Below are 15,576 nucleotides of genomic sequence, written 5' to 3'. Positions count from 1 at the left end.
GTAGCAACGGGCCGGAAGATGTCGCTCGGGCCAGTCCTAAAAAACTTCCGCCTTAAGTTGTAGAGAAAACACAGCAGCTAAAAAGGCTATCGACGGCGTAACCATCCCATTTACGAAGTCAGACAAAAGGTAGATACCTGCTCACATTTTTGACACATACTGTAATGTACACATTTCTCCTAAACCAGCCGGTTGGCGTGTTTTAGGATCTCAAAATATATAAATCCAGAAATTACCAGAGCTAGCACGGAAGCTCGGCTCTTCACTGCTAGCAGTTCGCTACCATCGATATGCTCGGCCATAGGCCTCAGGTTGATATCTTTACGGGTAGATCGCGATAAATATAATACTATACCCACCAGTTTGTTGTTCTGACTCTTGATTTTAACAGTCTTAAGAAAAATAGGCAGCACAATATAACGTCTACTTTATATCTACTCGGTTAGCTACGTCCAGTTAGCCGAGTCTCAAATACCTGGGCTTGTATACATCCAGTAAGCTGCTTAAGTGGTTGGGTTTGCCAGCTACCATCGCGTTTGGTTGAAAAATAATAATATTAGTCTAGTTTATGTCTTTGAAAAAAAAAATCTAAACATTTTTTTTAATGTAAACGTAATGACATCGAGAGGTATTTGGCTAGCCTAGCTGAATACCCCAAATGGTATTTAGGAGGCTAATGTCTGATCTACACCTCCAAACTTTTTTTTTGTTGTTAATGTAATTCCTGTCATTCCTTTTGGACTTTTTACATATTTTGATATGAATCAACACAATTATGAAACGGGTGGTGTCTTGCTTGTAATAAGCACTTCTTAATTCCGTCAACTGTCATATATTTACGTTGCTGTTTGGTCATTGAAGGTTTGCTGTCATCAACCAGGTAACTGTGCCACTCCCCTTCTCCAGACTCACAAAAGAGCAGTGTTTGAATGGCAATGGCAGCTTTATTTATATAGCAAATTTCCTTGTACGTAAACGTGCTTAACACAAATGATGGAAACATTAAAAACCTGTGTAGGTAGGTTTGACAGTCTCTTAAGGCAGTCAATATGGCTAAATAAAACTTTATGGGAAAACCCAAGGTTTTGAGTCAGCGAGCAGCTTGTTCCAAAGAACAGGAGCACAGTAGCAGAAAGACCACTCGGCAAACTTGGATCTGATTTGAGAAATATTTAAAAGATTTGCACCTGATGACCTGAGAGGTTTGATTGGGTTAACATTGAGTCAGAGATAGGGAGGCAAGCCATTGAGAGCTTTATGAACTAATAGAAAGCTTTTGAAATGACTTCAGTATTGGTCAATAGTATTAACTACTAACTAATAGTAATATGGTCAATGTGGTTTTCTTTTTGTCTGAACATTATAGAAAATGCTAGTTAAACAGTATTGAGTCGGCATTGCAGAATAAATATCTGACATTAATGAATTAGACATTACAGTGCATAAATACCAAATACAAATAGAGGTTATAAGGAATGTGTCATAGTGATTTTATAAGGTATATTTATTATATTATATTTATTTCATATGTTTGTTAGGGTGTTGAGAAGTTTTAGTTGTGGATCTACTTTTATAAATCCAGTCTCTTCGTTTACACTGTTTTACTGTCTCACATTTTTCTTCTTCAGGCTACTGTACTCTGGAGTTTGGGTGGTTTTGAGCGTGTGTGTGTGAGTGTGACTGGTTGAGTGTATGTGTGAGTGTATGTGAGCTGCAGATTCTTCCTCACTGTTACAACCAGAGCTGCTCCTCCCTGGAGGATGACAATGGAGGAGATGAAGAATGAAGCGGAGACAAACTCCATGGTATCCATGACGCTGTACGCCGTGATGTATCCAGTTTTCAATGAGGTAAAATATCACATGCTGGGGACAAAGGCGCTGATAGTTTGCCTGGACATCCCCCTCATCAGGAGACGTCCAGGGAAGCTATCAGCATCAGCATGCCTGTATGAGAAACCAGAGACCCAGTAACGCATTTGAAAATGTATCCATATAGCAGGTGATTATAATAATGAACCGGCATAGCAGAAACAAAGATGCATATACAGTTCTGTGAACAAGTATTTGCCCACTTCCTGTTTGTTTTTTGTTTTGTTTGCATATTACATACAGTTACATGTTTCGGATGAACAAACAAATGTAGATATTGGAAAACGATAACAGAAGTAAGTACAAAATGCAGTTTTTAAATGATGATTTAATTTATTAAGGGAGAAACTCAACTTTGATTAACCACATTTTTTGGAAAGCTGAGTAGAATGTCACTAGCCACACCCAGACCTGATTACTTGGTGAATCAAGAATCCCTTAAATAGAACCTGTCTGACAAAGTGAGGTAGGCTAAACGATCTCGTAAAGAAACACATCATACCAAGATCTTAAGAAAGTCACGAGATGAAAATGTCAGTCTGGAAAGGATTATTCACTTTCTAAGGCTTTAGGACTTCAGTAAACCAAAGTGAGAACCATTATCCACAAATGGAGAAAACATGGAGCAGTGGTGAACCTTCCGAGGAGTGGGCACCCTATCAAAAATACCCCAAAAGCACATCAAGGATGTATCCAGGAGGTCAGATGAACCCAGAACAACATGAAAAGGACTGCAGCCCTGATTTGCCTCAGTTAAGGCCATTTTTCATGTTTTAACAATAAGAAAAAATGGCATATGGGAGAATTTCTAGGTATAAACCGCTGTTGACCAAAAGAACACAAAGGTTTGTCATGTCTACCAGAGTTTTGGAAGGTTTGAGTCCCGTTGCATCAGCATTTCATAAAAGAACATCATATCAACAGTAGGGCTGCCACAAACGATTATTTTGATAGTCGACTAGTCACCGATTATTTTTGCGATTAGTCGACTAATCAGATCATGCATCCATTGGACGTAAAACGTACAGCTTATTGCACCAGCATGCATCTGCTCTTATATAACTATCATTAGCTTACAGCTTTAAGTGTTTAAAGTATGTGCTAACTAAAAATAAAGACAAGATGATAGTTTATTAAATTTTAATGAAATTTGCAGATTGTTTCGGTGAAGTTTAATAAACTCCTTGCTATCTAAAATATAACGGGACACCGGAGTATATTCTCGAGCATCTCACACTTCTGATAACCAGTTGTCTGCTTGGCGTTTATTCAGCTGTGTAAAAACTATAACTTTAATCTCAGGCAAACCGATTTACTCAGGAACAAATAAAATACAAAAAAAAAGCCAAACAATAACATTTTTAAGTTATCTAAGTGACTTATGCATGTTTAACCTGAGTAGCGAAAGACGGCGGTGGGTTTGAAAACGATTTGCTGGGAGTCCGGTGTTCTCAGCGGCTCTAGTGAGCCTTGCCCCCGGCTAGCTATCGAGCTAGTGGGTAACAGACGTCTCCGAAAACTTCGGAGCGCTTTTGAAAATATGTGGTGTCTTGATAAACTGAGCAGATATTTGAGGTTTACACAGCTACATTCTCGCCTGAAAATATGTTAAACGTTTATTTTGTGACCCAGAAAGAATAATAAGAGTAATATTAAAACTAACTAGCTGCCGCCATTGTTGACAACTGAGCTGGGCTGCGTTATGAATTCTGGGACAGAGCTACTTCTTCTTCTTCGGGGTTTAACGGCAGCTGGCATCCTTGTACATGCAGTGCTGCCATCTTCTGTTTCAGTCCGTTATTACACTCTTAAATCCTGCTACTTATTCCTGCGTCTTTTGGGATCTTACAAAGCTTCAAACTACGCGTCGACTATTAAATCAGTCGTCGACGATTTTGATAGTCGACGTAATCGTGACTAGTCGACTAATCGTGGCAGCCCTAATCAACAGTCAAACATGTCTGAGCTGCTTCAGGACCTGAATAAGTTTCTGTAGTTGAGGGAACCACAAATTCTGCTCCCTACCAGAAAATCTTGAAGGAGAATGTCCAGCCATCAATTCATGCACTGAAGCTCAAGCTCATAAAAGCCAAACAAAAAATAAAATGTAGGTTTTGTGGTGGAATTGTCGAGACTTTAATCCTATTGAGATGCTTTGGCATGACCTTAGACAGGCTGTTCATGCTTGAAAATGGCTTACTTAAAAGAAGAAAAAGGAAAAAAATAAAGAAGTTTTGCCCAAACCTATTAGGTTTAGGGAGCAATTACTTTTTCACATAGGACCAGATGGGTTTGGATTGTCTAATAAATTGAATCTTGGGTTATCTTCGTCTAATATAAAGAGTTGTTTGATGGTTTGAAACATGAAAACATGACAAATATGCAAAAAATTTACAACTCAGGAAGGGAGAAGTACTTCTTCATAGTGTTGTATATATATGCCTTGTCATTTGTTTTAGGCTGCTAAAATGCACTTCTGTGATAACCTCAAGTCTCAGAAACCAGTCTGTGTCGTTTTTATTTTTAGTCATACTTGGCAGAGGTAGTGTGGAGATATTTGGGTTATTTAAAGTCAGACAAAGAAGCAGAGCAGCATACACTGCAAACTGTTGAAAGCATAGATGCACGTAATTCCATAAATAGGTTTTACCATCTGAGGCAGTGCCGTCCTTACACCATTAATTTGCATTATACGTACGCGTGTAATGCAGGTCTTTACCATTCATGTCATGCATTCTAAAGAAAAAGCAAACCAACACAGTGATATCTTGAATGTAGCAGCCCACTTTACTGTCAACAGGGCTGCCACGATTAGTCGACTAGTCACGATTACGTCGACTATCAAAATTGTCGACGCGTCCTTTGAAGCTTTGTAAGATTGCGAAAGACTCAGGAATAAGTAGTAGGATTTAAGAGTGTAATAATGGCCTGAAACAGAAGTTGGCAGCACTGCATCTACAAGGATGCCAGCTGCCGTTAAACGCCAAAGAAGAAGGAGAAGCAGTCCCCGGTATCGTAGCTGTGTCCAAATTCAGCGGCCCCATCCTTCGGAAGATGCATTTGTAGGCTGTCCAAATTCGAAGACTTCTCCAAATGCGGTCGACAAATGCGTCCTCCTTTTTCCCAGATTTGAAGGATGGGTCAGGTGTATCTTTCGTGGCCCAACCTATCCCAGAATTCATAGCGCAGCCCAGCCAATTCCAGTTTCCAACAATGGCGGCAGCTACTTAGTTTTAATATTACTCTTTCTGGTTCACAAAATAAACTTTTAAGATATTTTCAGGCGAGAATGAGCTGTGTAAACTTCAAATATCTGCTCGATTTATCAAGACATCACATATTTGCAAAAGTGCTTTGACGTTTTCAGAGACGAGCTGACCGGCAGGACAAGGTTCACTAGAGCCGGCGGGAATAGCGAACTCCCAGAACAATGTTTTCAGAAGGCCCACAGTCTTTCCCTACTCGGGTTAAACATGATATATAAGTCACTTAGATAACTTAAAAAATTTGTTGTTTGGCTTTTGTCAGTGTTTTATTTGTTCCTGAGTAAATCAGTTTGGCTGAGATTAAAGTTATAGCTTTTACAGAGCTGAACAAACATCAAACAGAAAACTGATTAAACAGAAGTGTGAGATGGTAGAGAATTTACTTCAATGACCTGTTATATTTTAGGGAGCAAAGAGCAGATGTTAAAATTTTAATAAACTATTATCTTGTCTTTATTTTTAGTTAGCACATACCTTAAACACTTCAAGGTGTAAGCTAATGATAGTTGTATAAGAGCAGATGCATGTTGGTGCAATAAGCTGTACGTTTTACGTCCAATGGATGCATGATCTGATTAGTCGACTAATCGCAAAAATAATCGGTGACTAGTTGACTATCAAAATAATCGTTTGTGGCAGTCCTAATTGTCAAACACTTTAATGTTGGTAAGCACAATAGAAAATGTTGGATTTAAGCAGCTGATTAAAGTCACTAACTCTTGTTACTAGGTCCCAGGACGTAAACATTTCTCTCAGATGGCAATTTCTCATCTATACACAGTGTCCACAGAAACGGCTGAACAGCTCTTATACTTCATTAACACAGAGGTTTTATGGTTAGGTCATATATGCACATGAGCCTCACTGCCCACTTCAAAGAGACATTTCTGGACTTCTTGTACCTTCTTTTTTTTCTTCATTTGTATTTATTTATTTTTTTATTGTGTCAGAGCAAAAGCAAAGCGTAATTGAGTGAATATGACGCTTTTAGTTTGTTCTCCTTTGTTTACATTTGAAGGTTTCTTAAATTTTCCACGAAGAGTGTTCTTAATTTTTAATTTATTTACTTGTGGGGTTGTTTCCCAACAATGTAAAACAGTTTGAATCTATACAAAATATGTTATACTACTTTTTAAAAAAAGATTTTTAAGTGTTGATACCTACTTTATTTATTTGGAATTTAGTTTTTCCACTTTGTTTGCATTCTTTAACTTCTTTGACTTGAAGCTTTTGCCTGGTTAGAATTGACTTTATTATATATACCTGTGTCGTGTATTTAAATACAGTTGTGTAAAGTTTTACAGTATATCATGTGTAACATCAGACAGAAAATAAATAATATTTAAAGCAAAATAAACTTCATACATCAGGAGTAAAAAGGAACCTTAAAGCTAGAATGAAACGGTGGCTTAATTGATACTAATATCGACTGATATGGAAAAGATCAATGTGATCAGATTATTTTTCATATCATCCAGCCCTACAGAGTGGCTGTGTTTTTACATAGAGCCCAGCATTCTGATTACACTCAGCTTAAAAGCCCAAACATATTAAATATGGTCCATATACAGAGGCTCAAAACTTCAGTCCACGTCAAAGGGGTGTCTAAGTGTTTTTATAAATGTATCAAAATAAAAATTGTTTTTTGTAAATGATTAAGTGATTATGTGCTCTCCTTTGATGACATGATAGATACCCACCTACAGGGAGCTGATCAAAGACATACCAAAACTAAACTTATTTGATGCTTTTCACACGTAACTACTGTTAAGTTTAACACAAGACTGTATAAACCTGACCTGACATCTTTAATCAGACTGCTTTAATTTAGGATGAAAAAAATGTGTATACATAACCTGTGATGGGCGCAGCATGTCCAGATTTGGCATCAACATGTTTGCTTTCCCCCCTTTTTAGCTGGAGAGGATCAACCTATCAGCAGCTCAGACTCTCAGAGCAGCCTTCATAAAGGTAAGACTGTGTATCAGGCAGAAGGCCCGAGACATGAAGTATTGCTCACACCTTCAAATTTTGCGTCATCTTTGCTTGTTATACCTAGGCTGCATTCCAGCTCGCGTGACACATTGCAGGTGCATCTGCTTTTTGTCTGATGCCCTCACCAATTATGAGTTTGTTGCTTTGGCAGAATAACAAGAGGCATGTATTCTCCTTGACTGGCGTGATAACAGGGTCATTGCAAAATGTGTGTCTGATGCAAACATACAAAGATAGAAGCTGCGTAAGAGTTGGATGTAACTTCTGTTTGACTTCTGAAGTATATTCAACCTGCATTCTTTTTAATGACCACCAGGGGGCAATCCATGTGGTTGCAAAAGGATCCACACCTATAGAAGTCTGTGGTAAAATGGTCTTTAGATTTTATTTTTCTGATGAGAGTGTGGGTTCAGTCACTCACTTTGGGTAATACTGAATAAAAAGTTAAGTCAGTTTTGTAAATTTTCATTCTAATTGTTAGATATGTGTATTATCCAGGATATGCTCATTGGCTAAGGGCAATTTCTATTGTTTTTAACTCGGAAGTAGTCAAAATCAGCTGTGTGCTTATCTGATTTATTTGTTTATTTTTGGTGAAATACAAAGTCCAGTTTTTTTCCAGATTTTATTTCTACTACCTTTTAATGTCGCAGGATAGGTTCTTTTTCCTCGTTGTAAAATTAATTATGTTACTGCTTTCATTTGTCTGTATTTTTCCTTTTGTTTGTTAGAAATAGAGCTGGCCAGAGATGTGGGGAAAAAACTCTTAGCACTCTTACCTTTGTTATCAGTTATGCATTAGGTTTTTTTATGTTCCTTAAACTTGAGCACCTCAGTTTTCATACTTAGTGTTTAAATGAATTAACTCAGCAGGTATTAATAGAACATGAGAGGCACTGATATTCACACTCGTGCTGTGATTTGGATACCAGCCTGCAGTGATCAGAAGAGGTTTTTGTTAATATCAGAGCAACCTTCTGATTGCACTAGGATAATAGAAGCACAGTGGCCAGGCATAGATTGCTTCTATACCACTCCAGATGCCAGTTATGTTAACTGTGTGTGTGTGTGTGTGTGTGCAAATGAAATATTAATAGAGTTGAAGCTGCTTTATCATTATGCAAACCAAAGGGAGATTTGATCCCCTTACAGCTGTTTTACTTTGGCATTTGTGGGGCTTTTGTTCACTTGTCTCTCTGATTAGGCTCTCTGCTGCCCTCGCTGCTTCCTGCCTTGTTGAATTATTCAGGTGGAGAGCTTTTGTACATTCATCTGAGCGCGTCACAGGGGACACCTGACTTTCAATACATTTCTGACTCTGTCCTATGCACCTTCGGCTAAGCCCCCCTGGTGCTTTTATTGGAGAAGACAAACCGAGCGCCTTGTTTGTCTTGCTCACCTCACATGTATGACTCTCCTCTTCTGTCAGGCGGAGAGGGAGAACCCCGGCCTGACTCAGGACATCATAATGAAGATCTTGGAGAAGAAAAACGTCCAAATCAACTTCACTGAATCCCTACTGCGCATGGCAGCTGATGATGTGGAAGGTGAGTAGAGAGACGGCATTTTCACACATGCGCTGCAGCTCTGAAATGTTCTTGACTTCACCTTGTAAATGTGTTATATTCTCAGAAAGGCTTGTGTTGTCACATTATACGTTGACTCACAAAGATACAGTCATGTGTCCTCTAATCTTGCCAAAGCAAACTGTATTTGCAGTACTGACAGCGTGTCTAATGATTCAGAGAAACTTGATCGTTTATCGGGATGTTGTGTTTTAAGTGGGAGAGGTTTTGACTTCAGTCACATATCCTTACCTGGATTATTAAGCATGCACCAGGACATGTCTAATATTTGGTTTAACACTGAACACCTGTTCTGTTCTTTATTAAAGCAAACATTGTTCCAAGACCGTTCCTCCCACGCTTTTGGAAGTTTATGTGTGAAAATGCGTGTACTCTGCAGGACACACCTGAGGGTTGAAACATAGTCAGCTGAGTTTCTAGTTAGAAAGTTAAAACTAGAATTGATACTTCTGTATTTAGGGCAGGTGCTTGCTATTTGTTGTTTACATACAGTCAAATAAAATACACCAAATAAAACTGGATTCCAGATATTTGATTTGCCAAGGACACAATACTTGGTCAGGATTTGATTTCCTTTTCTTTCTTTCTTTCTTTCCTATCCTGTTTTCCATATCCAATTCTAAAGTGTTTTGGTTTGGCAGCTTATGAAAACATAATTCTACATCCCATTTACACACACACACACAAAACAGCTTTATTTTTGCAGTTGATAATAAGACACCTTTATGCAATTCAAAATCTGTAGAGAGCCATGAATTAGTTTTTCTCTCTGGTGCACACAGATGTTTATGAGAGGAAAATGTTTCTAGGATGCTGTGCTGCTTAATGGTATTTTCATGCATCTAATTGTGCTAATGTCAGTGCAAGTATGGGCTTGTGTTGTTTTTCGATACAGCCTCACTTTAGGTGCTATGTTAAGATGCTCTGTTAGGTGCTGTAAATCGTCTAGTCTTTGTGGGTGTGCTAAACACCTTTTTTTTGTGTGTGTGTTTCGTTTTTTTTTTTTTGTTTGTTTTTTTGTTTTTCATCTCACCTGCAGAGTTCATGATTGACCGACCTGAGCAGGAGTTCCAAGACCTAAATGAGAAGGCCAGAGCTCTTAAACACATCCTCAGCAAAATCCCAGATGAGATCAATGACAGAGTACGCTTCCTCCAAACTATCAAGTGAGTGCGAATGTACACACACACTCCACCAGCTTTACAACCCATAGGGCCTATGCAACATAATTCTTTTTGGGGTTTGTTTAGCTTTCATAGCAAAACACTCTTCATACAATAGAAATATTTGCAAAGGCCAAATTACAAATGAAAGCAGAATTGCACATATGCAATCTTACCATTCTTTCTCTCCACACAATTGGAAATGGGCACCATAGTATTTGCATACTACTATAATGCAGGTGTTTGTGGTTGAAATTTTCACTTCCTCTTCCTTATAAGACGCGTGACTCTTTATCTATATATTTAATAACCATTTCAAGAATCATACATTGAAATTTGCTGAGTTGAGATCTATTTTTTTTTTGTTATAACTGTTAATTTATAACAATGCAGTGCTGGATTTTTTTTCTATGCTCTAATAAACGTTATAGGGAGATTGTTCAAAGATGGATAAAAACTGGTAAATATGCTCTTTTATGCTTGCATTCTTCTTAAGGCCCATTAGCTGTTTTAAATTTTCCGTCACATCTTCCAAATGGACACCTTACGCTTTTCCTGTGGCCCTTTTGTTTGAAATTGTGTAGTAAAACACCTGGAAAATACTGCTAAATTGGACGATTTTGTTTTGAAAATTCTACAACAATCATTGAAGACCTTTGGAGAAATATTGAGCAAAATGTTCAAACATTTTTCACAGTGCATGATTCCAGTTTCCTAAAAAAGATTATTGATTTAACACAATTCAGTAGGCTACACACTGAGTTTGCATAAATTCAGTATTGCTAGTATCTGACAGTGTGTCTAATGATTCAGTGAAACTTGATTGTTTATCGGGATGTTGTGTTTTAAGTGGGAGAGGTTTTGTCACTGATTCAAGTGACTTCAGTCACATATCCTTACCTGCGTTGATATCGATACTGTCGATATTTAGATCCATCCAACAAGCTCTAGCAGACACCTCTAATAGATGTTGGAGCTATATCGGGGGAAGGGGTTGAGGTAGTGCTTGATTCCGATTTTATCCTTTAGCTTCTTGGTTGAATTTGCGTTGGAAAAAAAAAAAATACAGAACTCTCACTAGTGTTTCATCTTACTTCACAGAGACATTGCCAGCGCCATAAAAGAGCTCCTGGACACAGTCAACAATGTCATTAAAAAATATCAGTACCAGAATCGCAGAGTGAGTAATGAATACGCTACAATTACTACTACTTGAATTATTTCACATTTTTCCCTCATTTCAAATGGATGTTTTTGCTTTATTTTCTACTCGGCAAGGCCCTGGAACACCAGAAAAAGGAGTTTGTGAAATACTCCAAAAGTTTCAGCGACACCCTCAAAACATACTTCAAAGATGGAAAGTAAGTATGGCACCACGTGTTATGCCTCAGCTAATCAGTACCCTGTTTTTGAAGACAGATTCTATTTTGGACAGAGGTGGAGGTAAATAATAGATCCTTTAAACAGACAAGAAAATGGAGCATTACAATAATCTAAGCAGGTGAAGATGAAGGCGTGAACAAGCTTCTCCAGTTCACTTTTGAGACATCAGTTCTGAGTTTAGCAATATTTTTTAAATGCAAAAAGAAAGAGTGGTTCAAAGCATTTGAGGGGAAAAGGCTCCCTGGAGCAATAGTTAGAAACTCCGTCTTGTCTGTGTTGAGCTACAAAAAAAGAATTTGCTATCCAACCATTAATGGCATTAAAACAGTCAGTTAAAATGGACAGTTTATCCAATTCATAAGGTTTAAAGCAGAGGTGCAGTTGAATGTCATCCGCAAACAGATGATAGATAGTTTTAAAAATACTAATAGTATGGCCGAATGGCAGAATATAAAATGAAAATAATAAGAGACTTAAACAAGAGCCCTGCGGAACGCCACATGAATACCCAGCTAAAGGTCCCAGTGAAACCAAATGTGTTCTATCTGGACCACTCCAAGACAGCACATGTGGTTTACATGGTGGATGAAGATTTGATGATCAACTGTATCAGTGGCTGAGCTAAGATCCAGCAAAACAAGACTTCAACAGTCACCCGTATCTACAGCTATCAGAATTTGAGACTTTAGGGAGAGTTGTTTCTGTGGAGTGTAACATCCTGAAACCACAGTTATCTGGAATATCGGGCTTCTCTAACACCTTGTTTAAATGTGTCTCAGCAACCTTTTCAAATATTTTAGCAATGAAAGGAAGTTTTGAAGAGGTCTATAACTTGTGTGTAGTGCTGTTTGGATAACCCCCTGTTTAAAGCACTTGGGGGGACAGTCTTGCGTCACAGAGCAATTTATGAGTGTGACCACAGAAACCCCAACAGTCAAAAACTTGGGGTTATATGGTTGTGGGTAAGTTGAGGGTTTTATTTCTGTTTTATTTCAGTTAATATTACAGATATAGCCACTATAGAAATTGGGTGAAAAGATTCCATATTTTGGGATGTGGGAGATTGCGATTGAAGGGGCAAAATGTTAACGTTACTGCAGTCCTTATTTGAGAAAACTGGTGTTCGTGGTTTTGTAGGAGAAACAAGCTCATAGTTCGTTATCATCAGATTAATAATACCTAATGCAAAGTGTTCCAAGGTATGACTTTTGTCCGTGCAAACAAAGTGTCATCCTGTTTTGTGTCAACCATGGATAAAGTTGTTAGAGAGGGTCACAGGAGCAGGACTTCTACTCCTGTTGTTTAGATTTGAATATCCTTAACCAATTAGATAAGGGAAGGCAGCTTTTCCACTCTTGTTCCAAAGTTGTTGTTTACTCTGTACTGTGTATGATGTTCTCCAGTGAGTTTTCACAAGCTATAATTTTTCTTTGTTTCCAGGGCAATAAATGTCTTCATCAGTGCAAACCGGCTCATCCACCAAACCAACCTCATACTGCAGACCTTCAAAACCGTGGCCTAGCCCCACACCCCACCCCGACCCCACCCAAGAAACCACAGAGCCCCCCCTTCTCATTGTCCCTTGGGGAACAACTGCTAAAATGGCAGAGGCTTGAAGAGCACCTCACCCATATATGTAAATTAGAGTTGATTTTTAGGGTTGGGGTCGATGTCATTGGAGTCGAGATTCTAGATTCCAGTTCAAGAGACTGAAAAGTGCCATTTGTTTTTTTTTTTCAATGACGATTTTCCAGTCTTGAAGTGGAACTGAACAGGGGCCCAAAGTCTTGGTTAATTGATTTTATTTGGACAGTTTTAATTTATAACCCAAAACTTGTTTGGGAGGTGGTGAGGCGAGGTGTTCATTAAAGACTAATTGCCATTTTTCTAATATATTCATGTTGATCATTTTACTTTTAGCTTTTCAGTCATGGCTACACATCTGAGACTACATCCAGTAGGGATTGTTCTCAGTAGTCTATACCAGTTTTCTCTTCTCGCCTCCTATTTGTGTCATTTTTGCCACGGGCTGTATGGATTGACAGAAGCACCTGGCTGCAGGTCAAACAGTTGCGAGGAGAGGAAGCAGAGTTGGACATTTGAGAGGCAGATTTCGTTTCTCTTTATTATCAGAAGAAAGAAAGCCAAAAGACTTCCAGCACAGTGTGCGCCTTACCAAGTCCTGTAACATTCCCTCCTCTCAAGAGTGTAATGAAGTGGAGCCAGTCCCTGCTGTTGAGGGATGTAGAGAGAAAAGAGTTCTGTATTTAACTGGTTGCAAATGTTCAATAAATAGTTTCCAAATGATGATGCTTTTTTATCTGTGTCCGTGTCCAGTGTGTGTGGGGTCAACTTTTCTGTGTGAGTGGGAGAGGATTTGCTTTGCAGTGGCATGGCCTGAAAAATAGATGTGGTCACATTGTTTTATTCAAAAAAGGATTTTACCATTTCAGAACAATGATACTTTGATAACGGTGCCAAATGGTCAGTTTGAAAATGGTTGCAGCTTTGTGGCTCTGTTTGTTTTCTTTTTTTCCCCACTTGTCAAAACAGGTTTGCTTACATTTCTTTAAGTAGCCTTGAGCCGTTGCTGGAAGAAGATATGAGGGATGGGATTTCTATTAATCTCTGTACTTTCTCAAAAACAGTGAACCTATCAGATCAGGGGTGGGGAACTCCAGGCCTCAAGGGCCGGAGTCCTGCAAGTTTTAGATATCAACCTGCAAGTTTTAGATATCACCCTGGGTCAACACACCCGAATCAAATGATTGGTTCATTACCAGGCCTCTGGAGAACTACAAGACATGTTGAGGAGGTAATTTAACCATTTGAATCAGCTGTGTTGGATCAAGGACACATCTAAAACCTGCAGGACACCGGCCTCGAGGCCTTTAGTTCCCCACTCCTGTATTAGATAAATCAAAGAGAAGCTTATGTGCCATTTTAATCTATATACAGTAATCACCGGATTAAAAAAAAAAAAAAATTCTATTGATGTCTTACAGCATAACGACCACCTAAAAATGTGATCGTGTTATTTACAATAGTTAAATTTTGAAATATTTCTCGGTATTTTGGCACAAACCGTGTAATGTAAATTGCAATGAATTTGATCTCTATACATCCAACAGCCATGACATTTTGATGAGCAGACCCATACTGCAGTTCGCCTGCCGAGATTACATTTGTCAATGTGGTAACAATACTATTATAGTACATATATAGTGTACTATACTGTCATGCTACCTGGCACTTTAATGTAAAGTATTTCCCCAAATTTCTTACATTTCATACTATCCATAAAAGCTTATTTGTAAAACTACTTTTTCCTACAGCAGCTAAATGAAGCTAATACTAGAACATCTTTTTTTAAATGTTGGTGAGTGGAAATATAAAAAGACATGAAATGTGAATACGGGAAAATTATTACTTTTTTTTTTTTTAAGTGTCAACCACCCACAACTGTTAAAAAAAAAAGCTGTTAAAAACCCCTCAAACCCCCACATACATTTTTTTAAAACTGTCTTCTGAATACACACCGATGGCTTTCGAAAAGAATGAATCGCAATTCTCTTTTGTCTTTGTTATACACACTTAAACATTAAATGTTACTGGTGGGAAACAAAAGTAATCATTTGACTTAAATACCTCCAAACCTCAAATAATCATTTGCAGTAGTTACAGAGGAGACCTGTACAACCAGAGGAATACATTAATTCATCCAACCAACCATTCATTCATTTATGAATTCATCCATTCTTCCCTTATCCTAGAAAATGAACCCTTTACAATGTACCTGATTTGCTCACAAAAACAAAGAAAAAAAAAGCAAAGATTTATGGTTACAGCAAAAGGAATGATCACAGTTTGTTAGCTAAAAAATATTTATATAAAAATCTATTTAAAAATATGCAATTAAACAATAATAATAAACTAAAACTTTGCTGGTAGGGTATAATTACATGGCAGCAACTCATTGCATTTAGGCACATAGACATGGTCATGACAACTCCCTGAAGTCAAAACTGAGTATGTGAATGGTGAACACAGGCAATTTCAGTGAATGTGTCATGGTTGTTGGTGCCAGTCTGGCTGTTGTGAGTATTTTAGAAAATGCTTATTTACTTGGATTTTCCTCACACAACCATCTCTAGGGCTTACAGAAAAAGGTCTGGAAGAGAGAAAATACCAGTTCCCTGAAAAAAAAAAAAAAAAAAAGCCTAGTTGATGGCAGAGATTATAAGAGAATGGCCAGACTGCTTTGAGCTGAGAGGAAGGAAACAGTAACTCAGACAACCACTCATTACAACCA

At 38.1% G+C, this 15,576-nt stretch overlaps 1 protein-coding gene across 1 annotated transcript; it reads left to right on the top strand.

The window, feature by feature from the left end:
• On the top strand, positions 1 to 13,571 carry LOC134645914 (programmed cell death protein 10). The gene is made up of 8 exons (XM_063499544.1): positions 1 to 129; positions 1,629 to 1,850; positions 7,055 to 7,108; positions 8,562 to 8,679; positions 9,758 to 9,884; positions 10,983 to 11,061; positions 11,160 to 11,242; positions 12,705 to 13,571. The coding sequence occupies exons 2-8, from the start codon at positions 1,761 to 1,763 to the stop codon at positions 12,784 to 12,786; spliced, it is 633 nt and encodes a 210-aa protein (XP_063355614.1). The 5' UTR covers positions 1 to 129; positions 1,629 to 1,760; the 3' UTR covers positions 12,787 to 13,571.
• Positions 13,572 to 15,576: the final 2,005 nt, after the last annotated feature.

This window comes from Pelmatolapia mariae, linkage group LG16_19 (genome assembly GCF_036321145.2).
Source record: "Pelmatolapia mariae isolate MD_Pm_ZW linkage group LG16_19, Pm_UMD_F_2, whole genome shotgun sequence".
In the NCBI taxonomy this organism is placed as follows: domain Eukaryota; kingdom Metazoa; phylum Chordata; class Actinopteri; order Cichliformes; family Cichlidae; genus Pelmatolapia; species Pelmatolapia mariae.
This window is presented reverse-complemented; position numbering and strand designations above follow the sequence as displayed.

Excerpts from the sequence above, each read along its gene's own strand:
- LOC134645914 (XM_063499544.1), top strand. The coding sequence starts at position 1,761 with ATGACAATGGAGGAGATGAAGAATGAAGCGGAGACAAACTCCATGGTA. Across the intron at positions 8,680-9,757 it reads GGCAGCTGATGATGTGGAAG|AGTTCATGATTGACCGACCT; the intron begins GTGAGTAGAGAG and ends TCTCACCTGCAG. Across the intron at positions 9,885-10,982 it reads CGCTTCCTCCAAACTATCAA|AGACATTGCCAGCGCCATAA; the intron begins GTGAGTGCGAAT and ends CTTACTTCACAG.